Source organism: Protomyctophum bolini (genome assembly GCF_963924005.1).
Source record: "Protomyctophum bolini genome assembly, chromosome: 8".
NCBI classification, from domain to species: Eukaryota; Metazoa; Chordata; class Actinopteri; order Myctophiformes; family Myctophidae; genus Protomyctophum; species Protomyctophum bolini.
The window spans coordinates 37,817,388-37,833,933 of NC_137869.1; the positions used below are offsets into that span (position 1 = coordinate 37,817,388).

General features: G+C 43.8%; 1 protein-coding gene and 1 long non-coding RNA gene across 4 annotated transcripts in view; both read left to right on the forward strand.

Annotated features, from left to right (window-relative positions):
* LOC308320344 overlaps window positions 1–16,546 on the forward strand; it is a 319,513-nt gene that overhangs the window by 130,793 nt on the left and 172,174 nt on the right. The gene's annotated exons all lie outside the window — the stretch shown is intronic.
* Window positions 1–16,546, forward strand: part of LOC308320341 (carboxyl-terminal PDZ ligand of neuronal nitric oxide synthase protein-like) — a 183,822-nt gene that overhangs the window by 128,557 nt on the left and 38,719 nt on the right. For all 3 annotated transcript variants that reach the window (XM_080770663.1, XM_080770664.1, XM_080770665.1), the window contains 2 exons: window positions 2,705–2,869; window positions 13,063–13,228. In XM_080770663.1, the coding sequence (XP_080626789.1) occupies window positions 2,705–2,869; window positions 13,063–13,228 (331 nt within the window). The remainder of the gene's footprint in view (window positions 1–2,704; window positions 2,870–13,062; window positions 13,229–16,546) is intronic.

A 16,546-nucleotide genomic window follows, 5' to 3' on the forward strand; every position in this document is an offset into this window, starting at 1 on the left:
TTTCCTACTAGGCTGAGGAATATATCCAACCCTTTTCACATTGGCCTGTTATAGTGCCACCAACAGGTGGATTTTTGCAAAACACATTTTTGGAACAAAATGCCTCAAATCATCCAATTGCCATCAATGGTGTAAGAACAAATGGCACCCTTTTCACATTGGCCTATTATAGTGTCACCAGGAGGCCACAACCTGAGCTGGCCTGGTGGAGACCTGTGCCCAGAGGGGCACTTTTTCTTGTTGTTGCTAGAAAGAGGAAGAATACAAAGCAAAGCACGAGGGAGATACGATGAAGAGAAGAAATGTTTCTTTTGGTTGGTTCAACCTTGGTTTTCCTCCCCATGTGAAACTTTTTTCCCATTATGGGTTTATTAATTCTGCGAGTCCCACTGTGTGACACATTGTGAATTGAGACATACATCACGCTGTCTCAAGGAGGACGTGACATTGGTGCTGTCCCGCTGGGCCACGGTTCGTTCCCTCTCCCTCCCTACACTGTCTTCACCTTTTCTCTCACTTATCTGAATCCTAATAACCTCTCCACCCTTATCCGCTATCTCCTGACTCCTCGTGGGCCACATTATCAGGGTTATTTCTATTTCATTTGTCTTTTGAACGCCAACAAAACAGATGGTGTCTGGCGATGTTTACTAAGGCCATGTACTGTTGTGCTGTGAGCCCAGAGAAAAGTGGCGTCGCTGGGAAATAGCCGATATTGTGCTCATGCATTATGTATTTTTAATATGCACCGATTTTGGAACACTCCCACAGGAGAGATTGAAAATGCATCCATATGCCCTGCTCAAAGGCGATGTATATACTGTAAGTGATAACATTTTTGTTAAAAAGGTTGATGCTCTGTTCCAATAGCAACAGAGTGCTTTCATCAGTAACAGCCCAATGTTGTTTTTCTCTAGACGGCATACCACAGAACCGCCCCAAATGTTGTTGTTATCAAAAACAAAGAAAAGCTGTTATAGGCGCTTTAAATAGCAGCAGTGCATTTAAAGCAGCTGTGCTCATCAGTCTTAGTAAGTAAGTACCCCTCTAAATTGAACATTTATGGTGTCACGAATGATTACGGCCCCGGTGGTAATTAGTAAATATGCCTCCAAATCTCTCCTCCTGCCCAACGGACCACTCCTCTTCACCTCAATCCCTCTTTCTTTCTCTATCTCTCTTCAATTGTTGCTTTTATTATTGTCTTTTAGAGCATGGGCATGTGTGCCTGACTACTGACTGGAATTCTTCTGGGCACTTGCATGATCCTCGGAGGATGGATTCTACTGATTGTGGTGCCTTTATGCCCTTAGGCCAGAATTCCTTATTTCACACAAGATATCTCAAAATCAAAATGTGTAAAGTGCATGATATGAGGAGAGAGAGAGAGAGAGAGAGAGGGCTCTTCTCTGTCTCTCTATCTCTTGCGTGGCTCTTTCTCGCTCTCCCTCGGGTGGCTGTCACTTGGAGAGGTTGCCTGATAATCAGAAGGTCACCGGTTTCCCCCCCTCCCTCCCCCTCCACCCCCCCACCCCCCAGTTAAGACACTTAATGCCTAACTGCTCCCCTGAGAGCATGTGTTCAGCATAACCATCTGAGGAGACATCGGCTGTGTGAAGCTGAAACTGAATTTCACCCACGGGGATTAACAAAGGTCTCCCCTCCCTCCCCCTTTCCTCCTACCTTATAGGGCCACTTCACCCCTTTTGCAACCAGATCTTATTTTTGAGTGGTGCAACCACTCCAAGGAACAGCAATGTCCGTGTTCACCTATGTGTTCACCTATGTGACGTTAATGAGCCAATGACTATGAGTACCAGTAGGGGTGCTGTTGTGCCAGAGAGAGAGATAGTATTAGTATTAGTGCTGCACTGTTGCCTGCTAATGAGAGAGAGAGAGGAGAGGAGAGGGAGAGAGGAGTGTGATTTTTAATGATGTTTAGGACCCAAGAAACACTTTCCTGTGGGTTTTTACTAGATATTTCAGTCATGGCGCCATCTTCATGACCAAAAGTTGTCATGAAAAAGTGGTCTCACTTCCTTCCTGGACTACAAGTCACACCACCACGCAGCCTCCCCTCCACAAGGAGGGGCAGTGCACCAAAGCATTATTATGGTCATTGTAAGAATTCAGGAAGTCAAACCCTAGTCAAACACACAGACTTTCATTATTTTTCTGGCCATAGGGTGCAAATGTGTGCTACTGTTATCTACTACAAATACTATGGAGCACCGAAGTCTGACGTCAATATCGGTAGAGGGCGCAAATCCACGGGTTTGTGTACTTTTTATTTGCATTGTAATCCCCATAGGGGGATTTTAGATCGCCTCATGTAAGTACTGTGTTTCACCCCGGCCGCTTCACTCATATGGATATGAAGAATCAACTGACTGAGAGAGAAAACGCTATTGTTACTGCTACTGAATTAGTTACATTTTATGAGTCGCAAACAATACAGAGACACCTCCCTGACAATAACGCAGAGACAGCTTGTTTATTTTTGGACCACAATGCTTTAATATCAAAGGATTTTAAGATGACCCCATGTTATTCTCCATAGAGACATTTCTTCCGTGAACCAGGTTAATCGAGGTGACGAGCGAGTGACGTCAGGACTTCGGCGCTCTATTAACATCAAGTGACTGCAGTGTCTTCCAGCGGTCAAATGTCCCTTTAACCTTATGTCTCTCCTCTCTGCTTCCAGGTTCCAGAGGAGCCCTGTCTGCTGTTGGCTACCCCCAGGATGCTGCTCCCTGCGTCCGTTGTTGTAGTGCCTCCCAGCACCCCCCTGTCCATCCACCACCAGATACAGCTGCTACAGCAGCAACTAACGCAGCAACAGCAGCAGACACAGGTGGCCGTGGCGCAGGTAGGTGTCCTTATAGCCATCTCTCTCACACTCTCACACTCTGTCTCCGTCAATTTCAATTCAATTCAAAGGAGCTTTATTTATTGTCTGTCTGTCTGTCGCTCGCACGCGCGCACACACACACACACACACACACACACACACACACACACACACACACACACACACACACACAAACACACACACATTTCAATTTCTTTATTTGAATCCACAAATTACAATTAATTTTACAAGGAAACAAATATAACGGGGTTGACAGTTCATGTTCACTTAAGGATACACATGGCACCTCCTTCTCCACACAGACAAACTGCCTATAACAGCCGAAACAGAACAGTATTTGGCAAGTTGTTTGGCTTTGCTTTTTGTCATGCCAGCTATTCTTAGACCACTCATGGTCAGTTTATGCACATGGCCCAGGCTTCCGAATATCAGTGTGGCAAATCTACAGCGATACCCCAAGTTTGTTATACTTCCAAGTAATGGTTGATACTTATATATATATAGAATATTTATTTTGGAATGCCTGGTCCATGTACAAATCAAAGACACATAGCCCACCTCCAGAATCAGGACCTCCTTGTGACTGGTGTCAACAAAGACAACATCAGGTGTATTGGGGATGTTAGCAAAGACATCGCATGCACAGCTAAACCAATCTGGTAACACTCTTGAATGTTTATACATTGCTGCACTAGATGGCACATACTTTCGAACTGCATCAGACACTAGGTCAACAATCCGGTCGTGGCGAGCAATATACAAGTTTTTGTATGCACTACATCCATTTGTTATGTGTGCGATGGCTTCTAGGTGTTGTTCAGAATCATGATGGTTTATACAGAGTGGAGTGTGGGTGTCGGGATACCAGATTGACAGATTGTACTTGGTTGGTAATACTTGCAGTCTTGCTTTGATGGTGAATTTTAAAACATCCTCCCCAACACACACACACACACACACACACACAGAGTACTCTTTGGGTGTCACTCTTATGATGTCCCTAATGGTCTTCACTGTGCAAGTGAGCTCTGTTTGTGGGCCTAGTTGTCTTGATGGGTTATTCATTTCTTTGTGCATTGTTATACAGCTGGAAGCCTTGAAGCAACAAGGCCTTGAAGCAACAACCACGCTCTTATATTCATGTGACAGAGAAAGGCTGCCCTAAGGGCCATGGTATTTAATAATGCAGTACTGCATTCCATACTTTTGTTACAGCTGACTTGCAAACCGCAACAAAAAATGGATTAAGAGGTGTATTAAGGACAAATGTTTAATTAACTAAACTAAATCAACAATAACCCAAACAAATGAAACAAAGCCGTAGGGATGCTGCTGCAGACTGAAATGTCTCTCACCCTCCGTTGCTTAGTGCTTCTTGCTTTGATTACGTTCGACTCTGTAAACTTTACAAGTGCTTTACAGTGTAAACTGTAAAGCACTTGGGGGGGGGGGGGGGGGGGCACTAACTAAAGGCCAGTCCATAATGTCAATCATTTGTGACGTACATGTATATGTATGACCCAAGGCTATACATTTGGGCAAGGTTTCAGTCTTATCCGAACCCAATCGACATCCATTGTGAAAATAAAGTTAAATATTTGAAAAAGAACAGCTTCTCCACTGGCATCTAACAGTACCTCTAGTTTAAGTGGGGCAGAAACATTGGGAACAGCAAGAACTGGAAGGAAGGCTACATAAAATAAGTTAACGGTCTGAAATGCCTGCTTGCACTTTGAATCCCAGACCTATAAACTAGTCTTCGTCAGCGTTCCTTGGGCGGGGGTGCCAAGAGTTTTAGCCCGGGCTCCCCCCACCCCCCCCCCCCCCCCCCCCCCCCACGCCCCCCCCCCCCCACACACACACACACACACACACACACACACACACACACCCACGTTCCAACTGCGCTGAGTGGTCATAACTCATTCACAATGCATGTTCAATTTGCACAGCAAAAGAGCTCTCATCTCCCACACGCAAATCCAAATATATAGCATAATGGGCTAACTACTACTAACTAAGGGTAGCTCCACCACCAAAATCCTATTAGACACATGCTATCATTCCAATCCCAAATGTAATGCTTTGAAGTTGTCCATGTGTTATTTAATGATTTACCTACGATATATTAGATATTACATAGAAAACAATAAATATATTGGGACCTAATATACTCCAACATTGCCCAATACCCACCACAGTAAATCTTTTGGTCCCAGTCACTCAGCACAATTTATGGTACACTAATAAGACATAATAAGGCGTGATTAGAAATAATGTGTTTGTTATTATTAGAAATTATTTATTAGGTCTAATTAGGTGTACCCTAAATCGTACTGGGACCACTCTTTTTTAAATGTAAATGTGAAACAGGTACTGGTCATGTTTCATACTGAATGCCCTTAGATTTCCAACACACAGTTTTATTATTGAGCAAAATGCAAATGTATTGGCACACAATAAAATAAAAAGTCAATTTTGTGGGCAAGTTGACGCTCTGTGAGGTGTTTTTCCATCAGGCCTTTTCGAAAATAATTTTTCAGGAAAAAAATAGTTTGCAGTCTCTAGTGAGTCTAGTCTGGGTTTGCAGTCTCTAGTGAGTCTAGTCTGGGTTTGCAGTCTCTAGTGAGTCTAGTCTGCACATACTGTATGTACGTTGAGTTCGCTCACTGCACTGTGCAGGATGGACTGTAGTAAAGAGTGTGTGTGAGTGTGTCTACAGTTTACAGTATTACAGTACCATGCCTGTCTAACCACTGTGATACAGTACGTCACTACAACAGTTATTAACTAGCTCACATAATCATACACACATGTGAATTTGCATGGTGGATTGTGCAGTCCGGGTAGGGAATGAGGCATTACCCCAGGTGAAGGAGTTCAAGTATCTCGGGGTCTTGTTCACGAGTGAGGGGAGGATGGAGAAGGAGATCAGCCGGAGAATCGGAGTGGCAGGGGCGGTATTGCAGTCGCTGTACCGCACTGTTGTGACGAAAAGAGAGTTGAGCCAGAAGGCAAAGCTCTCTGTCTACCGAGCAATCTTCGTTCCTACTCTCACCTATGGTCGTGGGTCATGACCGAAAGAATAAGGTCGCGAATACAAGCGGCCGAAAGGAATTTTCTTCGACGGGTGGCTGGCATGAGGCATCTCCCTTAGAGATAGGGTGAGAAGTTCAGTCACACGAGAGAGACTCTGAGTAGAACCGCTGCTCCTTCCTAACCCTGACATGGCACGTCACAGTCGTCACACGTGCAGGTTTTGCAATACTACAGTTTACAGTATTACAGTACCAAGCCTGTCTAACCACTGTGATACAGTACGTCACTACAACAGTTATTAACTAGCTCACATTCAGTATGTGAATGTGCACGGTTGTGTAGGCTACACACTCTGGCAGTGCACACAACTCTAGTTTGGGAAAAACAATGTTCTAGCCACACGCATGCACACACGCACGCAAGCATGCGCACACACGCACGCACACAGACACCAGAACAACAACTAACCCAGAAGTGTCACAGGATATTTAACTGTGATATAATTATGTCATTGGACAGCAGGGGTCCTGATTTAGCTGCCCTACTCATTCCCTATTAAAAATGAGCCAAGTGTTGCCCTTCTTGCCTGTGTTGAACATTAACAACATCAGTTTTTTAGGGTATAAAGTTTATACCCAAAACTCATGTTGCTAGTCAGGAGGAGTTTGCCAGGACATAATGTAACATAATGTAATACTTAAAGTGTAAGTATGTATTGTTAAGTCTACCAGCCCAGCAGCCTATATGTTATGAGATGTCGAACTAACTGATGAAATGTCTTTTCTTGTTGCAACGATAATTGGAACCTTGGGGAGGGTGGGGCGATGGGGGATTTGTAATGAAAATGAAAAATGTTTAATAAAAACAATACTTACAGTGAGATACTGCTGGACATTTATGTGGTAGAATTAGAAAATACTTGCCAGCTATCGATCCATTGCATTCTACTGAGACCAGTTCCAAAGGTAGAAACGACACTATATCCACCAAACACCATCTACAGGATTAAAACATTTTCTTGGACCTTTTCCACCGTTGTTTTGTTACAGGGGAACAAGAGGTCCCTTTAACCTCACTTCCATTCTTTCAGTAGTTCTAAAAGTATTTCACTTAAAAGTTAACCACAGTTAAACGCTGTACTCAATCATCCTGTTGGACTCGCCCTGCTCTCTATCTTTTGCTTTTACCAACCGTCTCAATCGTCAACACGCCGCAAAATCCTAATGTGTACAAAATTTAACCAAATGTATCGTTTTTTACTCTATCGTTTACAGCAGTGTGTGCGCCTCAATAGTAGGTGCAAACTGGTGTTATTTTACAGATCAACAGTAGTTACCATCTATCTACTTGTTATTCGTGTGTGCTTTGGAGCAGTAAAGGTCACCCAGTGTGAAATGTTTCAGACCCTGAGGTGGTTCTGTGTGACCTACAGGCAGCATGAGCCCTTAACTCTCTGCTAGCCTTCTCTCTGCTATCACAGAGCCTCCCCTGGGCCAGAGTTACAGTACTCAGAGTCACAACACAACACATAGCCTCCCCTGGCGTCTCAATTATAGCTAAAGCTCGCAAGGTCAGTCGGCTATATTTCCGGCCCGAGACAATGTTGTTTTACAAACTATTTTCAGTATATATCGATTTTAAAATGCATTGCGATGCAGATGTGGATGATTCGATGCGGTGACATTATGTGGTCGATTAAAGCCTGCTGACGTATTGTTGATTTAACAGTTACTTCCGAAGACGATGTTGCATTGAACTAGTGCCTTATGTTAAGCATCATTCCCTCTCAAGGACTGTAGTGATTACAGTTTTCAAATCCGACAATCTGGGAACATTTCTCAGTCAAATCATCTGTGGCGTTGACAGGGGAAGTACAGCCGATCTACACGCTCACAACAAGCTGCGATGTGAGCGTGTAGGTCTGCTATGTCGAGCAGAAAAGGTCATACTTTGCCTCTAGTCACCCTAGCCGCCGCCTCTTAGCGGTATAGCTACAGTACTCATCCTGCAGCTGCTGTGTGAAAACCTTATTTGTGTATACACTGTATAGGCAGCACAGTTGTAGGACTTGATTTTGAGGACTGAACATTTTCAAAATAACTATGCTGGACGTATACCACTTATTTATTTTTGGTTTAATTTGAATGTTTGAAGGGACGTGATTATTATGCACATCACATGAATGCACTTTAAACAAGAAAAGGGGCTTCTTCACCACATGTATTTGGCTACCTGTATGTATTAATTAGCTGATGAAAAGGTACACATTAGCAACTATTCAATCTGTATACTGTATCTCTGGATCCCTTTGGGTGACGTTGATGTGTAAATGTGTAAAGTATACCACAGGAATATACCAGATGATTATTAGTTACTATTACTGTCACACACGCATTTCTTCACTTAATGGGTGATCCTTAATGTATGTACCCCTTGTCAACGGAAACACTTACAGATATTTATGAGGAAGAGAGATGTTGATATAGAAATGCATCACAGCTAGTCCACACAAACAGATATACAGTAGAAATTACTATTCATGTTTGATGCAAGTCAGCACTTAAGAAAGACTAAACTAAGGCTTACAGAATTCTGTAAGCGAGCATGGCGCACGCACGCGCACACACACACACACACACACACACACACACACACACACACACACACACACACACACACACACACACACACACACACACACACACACACACACACACACACACACACACACACACACACTTATAATTCACTACTACTGGTGGAAGTAAAAGCTTTTTCAGACAGCCCCTTTCAAGGTTGTACTTTGACTCAAATTGTCTGTCTGTCCTTCCGTCTGTCCATCCTTGTTTTCCTTCCTGTCTTCCTTCCTTCCTTCCTTAAATCTGCATACAAACAGCATAGCATTATGCTGAATAAGACCTTACTGTAACCTGGATAGTGCATAACAAGCACTGTAGTCCTCATACTGTGTCTTGATAAGGAGAAGACTGATACCGGTGATCTTGTCCTTGGATATTGTTTGTCATACTATTTCAAAACAATGTTGGTCAATGATCTTTCACCAAGGTTGGTGAAGTTAGTTAATTCATTTGTTTTGTATAGTTGTAGGAGTAGAATGCATTGCCTGATGGACACCCTAGCTCGTCCTTGGGTCGATTTGGTCCCATCGTTTACTCTCTAAAGTAAATGAACACTATTGGTTCTATTGTGCTGCTGACTAGAGCAGTGTGTGCTCTGATAGTTTTGTATAGTGGTAGGAGTAGAATGCCGATAGACACCCGCCTAGCTTGTCCTTGGGTCAGTTTCATACAAATGAAAAGAAAAGTGGCAGCAACCTATAAGGGGTCGTTCCGAACTCTCCGCGGTCGTAGCTTTTTGCTGCGTCGTGGATATCAACTGTGTTGACAAGCACCATAGAAAGAAACCCATCAATCCAGGCTGGCAAAGTGCCGATCTGTTGCAAACGTACCGAAATGCCCCACACAATGTATCAAGCCACTTCTGAGTTAATAGGTGGTTTTCTGCACTACCTGTCCCTCTGTATTTAAGCCACGTCATGGAACCATGGCCGCGTATAGAAGTCCCAATTTATTTTTTAATGAAGTCTCCAGTGAAACTATGGTGTGGCTGTTTGAAGAAGATCTTTTAAGATGATGAAGCATTGTCTCTCTGTCAATGCCTGATGGGAATTGGCCTATTTCAGTCTGCCAAGTGGACATGAATATATTTATTTCACAGTCTTTCTCTCTCCCTCTCCCTCTCTCCCTCCAAATTGTTACACGCCAAACCCACCAAAGCAGAGCCTGCACACCCGCTTTATTACGCCCACGGGTTTGTGAGCCACTCTTCTCTCGCCAACCCCAGCCACAGTGTCCTCGGCCTACATAAAATGTATCTTTAAAAAAAAGAAATCTGTACAGTTACTGTAGTAACTGTTACTGTAGTAACTGTACCATAGCATGTTTTATGTTTTTGAGTGGTGCAACCACTCCAAGGAACAGCAATGTCCGTGTTCACCTATGTGACGTTAACCTACCTATGTGACTATGAGCACCAGTATGACTATGAGTACCAGTAGGGGCGCTGTTGTGTCAGAAACAGAGAGAGAGAGAGATAGTGCTGCACTGTTGCCTGCTAATGAGAGAGAGAGAGAGAGAGAGAGGAGGGGTCGAGCAGACAGTCGAGGACAACCATTAAATAGGGAAATGCAAAAACAATATCTATATTATTCTGTCATATATATATTTTCTCATCTCATCTTATCTGTCGGACCAGACACGATTTATTTTAATCTAAATTAATGTAGTGCAAAAATGTATCACAAAAAGAGAATACGATGACAGTCACACAGAAAGTGATTTAAATGTCACCTTGTGGCTGTATAGCTCTCTTTGCTCTGATGCTGTGAGACTGCAGATTCAGCATTGTTATTCTTTCTCCATCACTGCATGCTGCTTGACGTTATTAACCTTTCGAGGGAGGGACGGGTGTCACAAATGATCAGCATCCAGTATAATAAGCACTACGATACTTGCATTGGATAGCTGCTGTTTGTGAGCTTGTGGATCTTGTTGACTTGTTTTTTACCCCACAAGATATTGCCTATATTGCCCATACCCGAGGCAGGGTTTGGCGATAGGGCCTTACTGTGTGGAGTTTGCATGTTCTCCCTGTGTCCCCATAGGGTAATCCACAAAAACATGCCGTAATCCTGGTCTCTAAAACTACCTCCCCCTGGCCAGCCGGGGCGCCTGATGGAGGGGAAAGGAACTTAAAAATTAAGTAAAAAAAAAGAAAAAAAAAAGATATTGCCTATTATGACGTGTCCAGAATAGGGATGCTAGAAACCAGTGTTGATTTCGTCGACTAATACTATGACGAAAAATGTTTGTCGACTACCTTTTTTCATTGACGAAAACTAAATGGAAACTAAATGAAAACTAAGCTATGATGACTAAAACTAAGACTAAATATATTGACAATTTCGTCAACAAATAAAAACTAGACCAAAATGTTAGGAAGGGACTCGTGGACGAGAGATCCAGTATAAGTCATTTTACACTTGCGACGCGTTGTGAGCTTGTAGATCGGCTATTTTCAGCAAGTGTAAAATCAGCCACTACGACGACATCAAGGCCCGCCAAAACTCATTTTAGTCGACTAAATCAGATTTAGTAGACTAAAATCTTATGATAGTTAGTTGACTACAACTAGACTAACACTAAGACATTCCAGGTGAGTAAAATGTGACTATTCAAGAGACTATGACTAAAACTAAAATCAAAATGTACTGCTAGAAACTAACATTACTTGTAGGGTTGAGTGCAACCCCCCCCCCCCCCCCCCCCCCGCCGCCTGGAAGTAGATCACTCTCTCTTAGGCTACTACAGTAGTGGCAGTAGTGACTGGGAGGATGCAGAGGAATGTACAGTGTAAGTGGCCTCGGGGCTGAAACAGTGAATTGTGACTCTATCTGGCGTCTCCTCCACACCCCACTGGTTCTTCATTAGCGCTGTAAGTGGTGACCGAGGTCGGGTCACGAAAAGCAGTGTGGAGTGGAGGAGAAGAGAGAGAAAGAAGCCAAAGTAAATGAGAGCAGTGAAAAGAAAAAAGCCACAAGCATGCCACATAGTGGCCATGTGGTGATTCAGTGCTTCCACTGAACAGTTAAAAAAAATTGTACCCTTGAGTTATTGTTGTAGTATCAACAACCTTTTATTATGCTGGTCTGTGTTTATTTTGATCTCTGTCTTCACCGAAACCACCAGCCAATAGAGCCTCTATGCTACCATGGCAAACGGAGTGTTATGGCACTTTTTTTAATGATATAAAACGGGATCACTAAAATCGAAATTGTATTCATTTGACATCCCAACCGGAAATTACATCGAATGTTGCCCAACAGGCGCTCCCAGCCTGTGGTGCGATGCGATCGGTTATGACAATATCAATATCAAATATCAATCAAAATCAATAAAGTTCGGTCCTGTGATTAATCTCCGTCCTGAGTGTCGAGCGTTACTATTTGATAGGACGGAGAACTCGGTTTATGCCGCTCAGGGTGTTAAATAATTGTACTTACCGGTAGTTACTTTACACCACTGCAAAGCGTTTTCTATTGGCTCTGAAAACCATACACCTTTTTTTCAGTGACCTTGCCACACAAACGTATGTATTCAACCCATTTCAACCGGGAACCCCTATTTGTGCGTCCGTGCGTGCGTGTGCGCGTGCGTGCGTGTCATGGTGTGATCGGATTTGTGATTGAATCTCTGTGTAAGAGGGCAGTGAAGGAGGTCTCTCTCTTTCGTCTCGCTCCCCGCCTCTCTTCCACGATAAATGATTCACAATGCAATATAAGCTTTATGGATATTCTGGTCCTGCTTTAATCTTAAAGGTTACATCAGATTCATGTCAGCCACACAGGAATAGAAGCTGTTGCAGTGCACAGACTATAGGCCGGGGCATTTTTAAGGCCTGGCTATTAGGATCTCTCTCTCTCTCTCTCACACACGCACCGCACGCACACGCTCAGACTGTGTGTGTGTGTGTGTGTGTGTGTGTGTGATGCAGTGTTGCCAACTCTGGTTCTTCTCTCAAGTCATCTCAGACAGCAGACAGCAGCGCTCTGATTGAACTGCAGTGCTCTCTGATCTATTTGTTTTTGGAAGACATGTGAAGACCCTGTTACAGTAGTCCAGTCTACTGAAGTGTCTTTTCTTTTTACCAGCTGCTGTGCAAATTCTCCATCATTATGATCGCAACCATCTTACCATTTAATTAATTTGTCGATGTCCGCTACTTCAGGTTTCCTGCCATCTTTCATGAATACTCGTAATGGTGCTTCACAGTGGTGCTGGTTACAGTTACACCAATGCTGAACTGAGATCTAGGAATAGCCTAATAACAGTGACATTTTGCCCCTGTCTGTTAATAGCCTAATAAGAGTGACATTTTGCCCCTGTCTGTTAGTGCGCTCCTACCTCCTTTTGTTTGTGCCATTGACTTGAATGCCACATGACGTCAGCCGCATGGCTTTGGGAGGATCGATGACCACCACGTCTCTCTTGTTTTGACTTGGTTTCGACACCATTGCTGTCCCCCCTTATCGCCGCTTATCTTCTGACCGCCTCCCGTCTTGTCTTCCACAGGTCCAGCTGCTGAAGGACCAGCTGAGTGCGGAGGCCACGGCCCGCCTGGAGGCCCAGGCGCGGACCCACCAGCTGCTGCTTCAGAACAAGGACCTGCTGCAGCACATCTCCCTGCTGGTCAAGCAGCTCCAGGAGCTGGAGGTCAAGTTCGCTGGACCCAACTCTAGTGAGTGGCTGCACAACATGGTGTACACACACACACACACACACACACACACACATACAGGCGTACAGTCCCGACCCACTGTTTGGCTAACAGTGCTGCACATGCATGTATTGTAGATGCACACATGCATGTGTCCACAAAAATAAACATGAATGCATGATGTCCAAATATAACATTATATTAACGTTTTGTGGAGAGGACTCGATTGCAGATGAACAAGGCAGGCTGAGCAGGTTCAAATAAAGTATTTTAGGTTTATTTTTATTTTTATTATTATTTTTCATTACTTTGCAAATGGAAGAAGAAGAAGCCAGAAGCAAACAAATAAAGGAAAAAATAAAAGTAGCCCATAAAACGAAAGGGAACAAGAAAAAGAACAATAAAGAAAAATACAAAGAAAAGTACAGTTGAGACATGAGTCTCAACTGTTATGAGTCTCAACTGACATGAGTCAGCTCTGTTCACATTTGCCACAGTGCCCCCACTGTGTAGCTGTCAAACAGGTAGCTGTCTCTATTTTGTCAATAAGTCTGAAAGAGAGCTTTTGCAGAGCTGCTACGTGAGCAAGTTGAGTTTCAAGGAGTTCTCCACACAGACAATACAATACAAAATAAAGTATTTATTAAAGGAAAAGTTAGGTGCACGAACAAGGCTTTCACAACAAAGAGTCTAACAGAAAGGAGCGAGCAAACAAAAGTTCCAAAGGGTGCAAAAAAAGGTCGGAACACACGGAATGCGGGTAGAATGGAATCTTGAGTGGGAACCTCAGGCAATCACGTACAGTACACTGAGTACAGTGTCTAGAGCACTAATGCAGAGACCACAAGGTAACCCTGCTTTGGCAGAGACCATAGAGCGCCGAAGTCCTCGCTTCTTCTTCCTCAAATGTCCCACTCAGTATGGAGTAGCCACGCCCTTGTCTCTGGTCCCACGTGGAAGAGGCCGGCCTCCGAAGGAGGTCTGTACAGGGGCCAGGGCAGGTGTGTTAACTATGTGCTCGGCAGACCGCTCAGGCTCGCCACACTCGCATGCTGCACTGACCGCCAAGCCCCACTCGCTCATCCCCTGGTTCATGGAAGTAATTTCTCCATGGAGAATAACATGGGCTCATCTTAAAATCGTCTTATATAAGAATTGTGGTCCAAAAATAAACAAACCGTCTCGGCCGAAATTGTCAGGGAGGTGTGTCTGTATCGTTTACGAGTTACGACCGTCAGTTAGTCAGTCAAATTTGATACAGTTTGTTTCTAGAGAAAATGAAACTAATTCAGCAGCAGAAACATTAAAATCTGTTGATTCTTCATATCCATATACAAATACACAAGACAGAAACAAGAGTGTATATCCAACTATCTACAGTATCTACATATCTTATCTACGTATATCGTTTATATATTTTATATTTACAATTGCGAAAGTGTCACTTTCCGCTGTGGTGTTTGGCATGAGTGCTCTGTCACCACTCTGTCCATCCATCCATCCATCTTCAACCGCTTATCCGTAGAGCAACAGCTCCACCAGAGTGCTCCAGACTTCCCTCTCCAGAGCAACATTAGTGACTTCCTCCTGGGGGATTCCGAGACGTTCCAAGGCCAGTGAGTCGATGTGTTTCCTCCAACTGCGCCTTGGTCTGCCCCGGGGTCTCCTCCCAGTGGGACGTGCATCGAGGACCTCCCTATCTCTAAGAGAGATAGCCAGCCACCCGTCGAAGAAAACTCATTTCGGCCGCTTGTATGCGCAACCTTATTCTTTCGGTCATGACCCACACTCCATGACCATAGGTGAGAGTAGGAACGAAGATTGCTCGGTAGACGGAGAGCTTTGCCTTCTGGCACCACTCTGTTCCCTTTGTAAAGTGCTTTTTTTTTTCCTTTAAGCCTTACATAGTATTTTACAGTCTTGAAATGCCTTTACAGTAGCATTTCACGCCCTCTCAGTGTGGTGCATGTCAGTGCCTAGTGGGCTGCTGCTGAGAGATAGACCTCACGCTGGTTATAATATCCTGGTTCAATACTTTTTCCCTGGGAGGCTTTTTACCTTCTCCTTCCTCTGAGCTCACAGACTGCAGTGATTTTCAACCTTCTTCATTGCAAGGGCCCCACAGTTTGATATAATACTATACTGTACCATGTTAGGGTAGTGTGTGTCACTAACTATGTCACTTAATGAAGGCCACCAATGGCCGAAACGCCATGAACCTGTGTAAAATGACAGTGTTTTTCTTTTTATAATAAAAACTAAACACAGTGGAGCAGAGCTGTGTCTGGAAGACTTCTCTTCCTTTTACAACCCCAGTTAGATATGCATTAGACCCTCATTTAATAATATATAATAATATATTAAATATGAATATTATATATCTCTAATATGTATATCCCTGGGACCCTAATTTACACTATACATTTCAGTTTATTTCTGAGATTTGTAGGCATCCTAGATTTTCTCCTACAGATTCTACAATCTTACTACTGTAACCATCAGTCACCACGAATCATTCATTCAGTTGTAGCCTCAAGGACCTCTGGGGGTCCCCGGATGCCACAAACATTCATTTAGTGGTAGCCTCAAGGACCTCTGGGGGTCCCCGGATGCCACAAACATTCATTTAGTGGTAGCCTCAAGGACCTCTGGTATTCCCCGGATGCCACAATCAAGAACCACTGTCCTTGACTTAGTTGTTATTCCTGTAGGCTCCTGTAGGACCACAATCACACCCCGCCATCGGACTCTGTCTTGGGACAGTTTTCTTCTGCCCACATACAATAGTCCGGTTGTGTTTGCCTCACTCTCGACTGATCTTCTCCAGGTCTGTTTTGGCTGTGGATTCCAGTCCAGTGCTTGCCTAAGTGATGTTATCAGCTGGTTTTTGGAGGGTGTGTCCAATCTTCCTCACCACTGTCCTGCACTACCAGAAATGATTCATTGCAGATGATTATTGCTTTGAAATTGCCTTCTGAATATCACACTTTGTTTTTTACGTTGGTGGCAGGCATTATGAAATGCATTCACTCACAGTCACCAGTAATCCATCTTGTTCCTATCACAGTCAGTCTAGTTTTCGCCTATACGGCTACAAATGTCTTGTGGCTGTAAAAGTGAACCACTTGATCTCATTCCTATTCTGTGGCAGACATTCAAGCATCAACATTTTGGGGAAGACATTTGGTGTGGACGGGGAAAGAAAGTAGAAAACCTAGTATAGAGCCCGGGGGGGGGGACCCCTGTCAACGAAGCACTGTATAGGGTTTGATTGGTTAGTCTGAATGGATGTGTTCTGCTCTCCATATTGACACTTAACAATATGTCTTGTTCCTACGA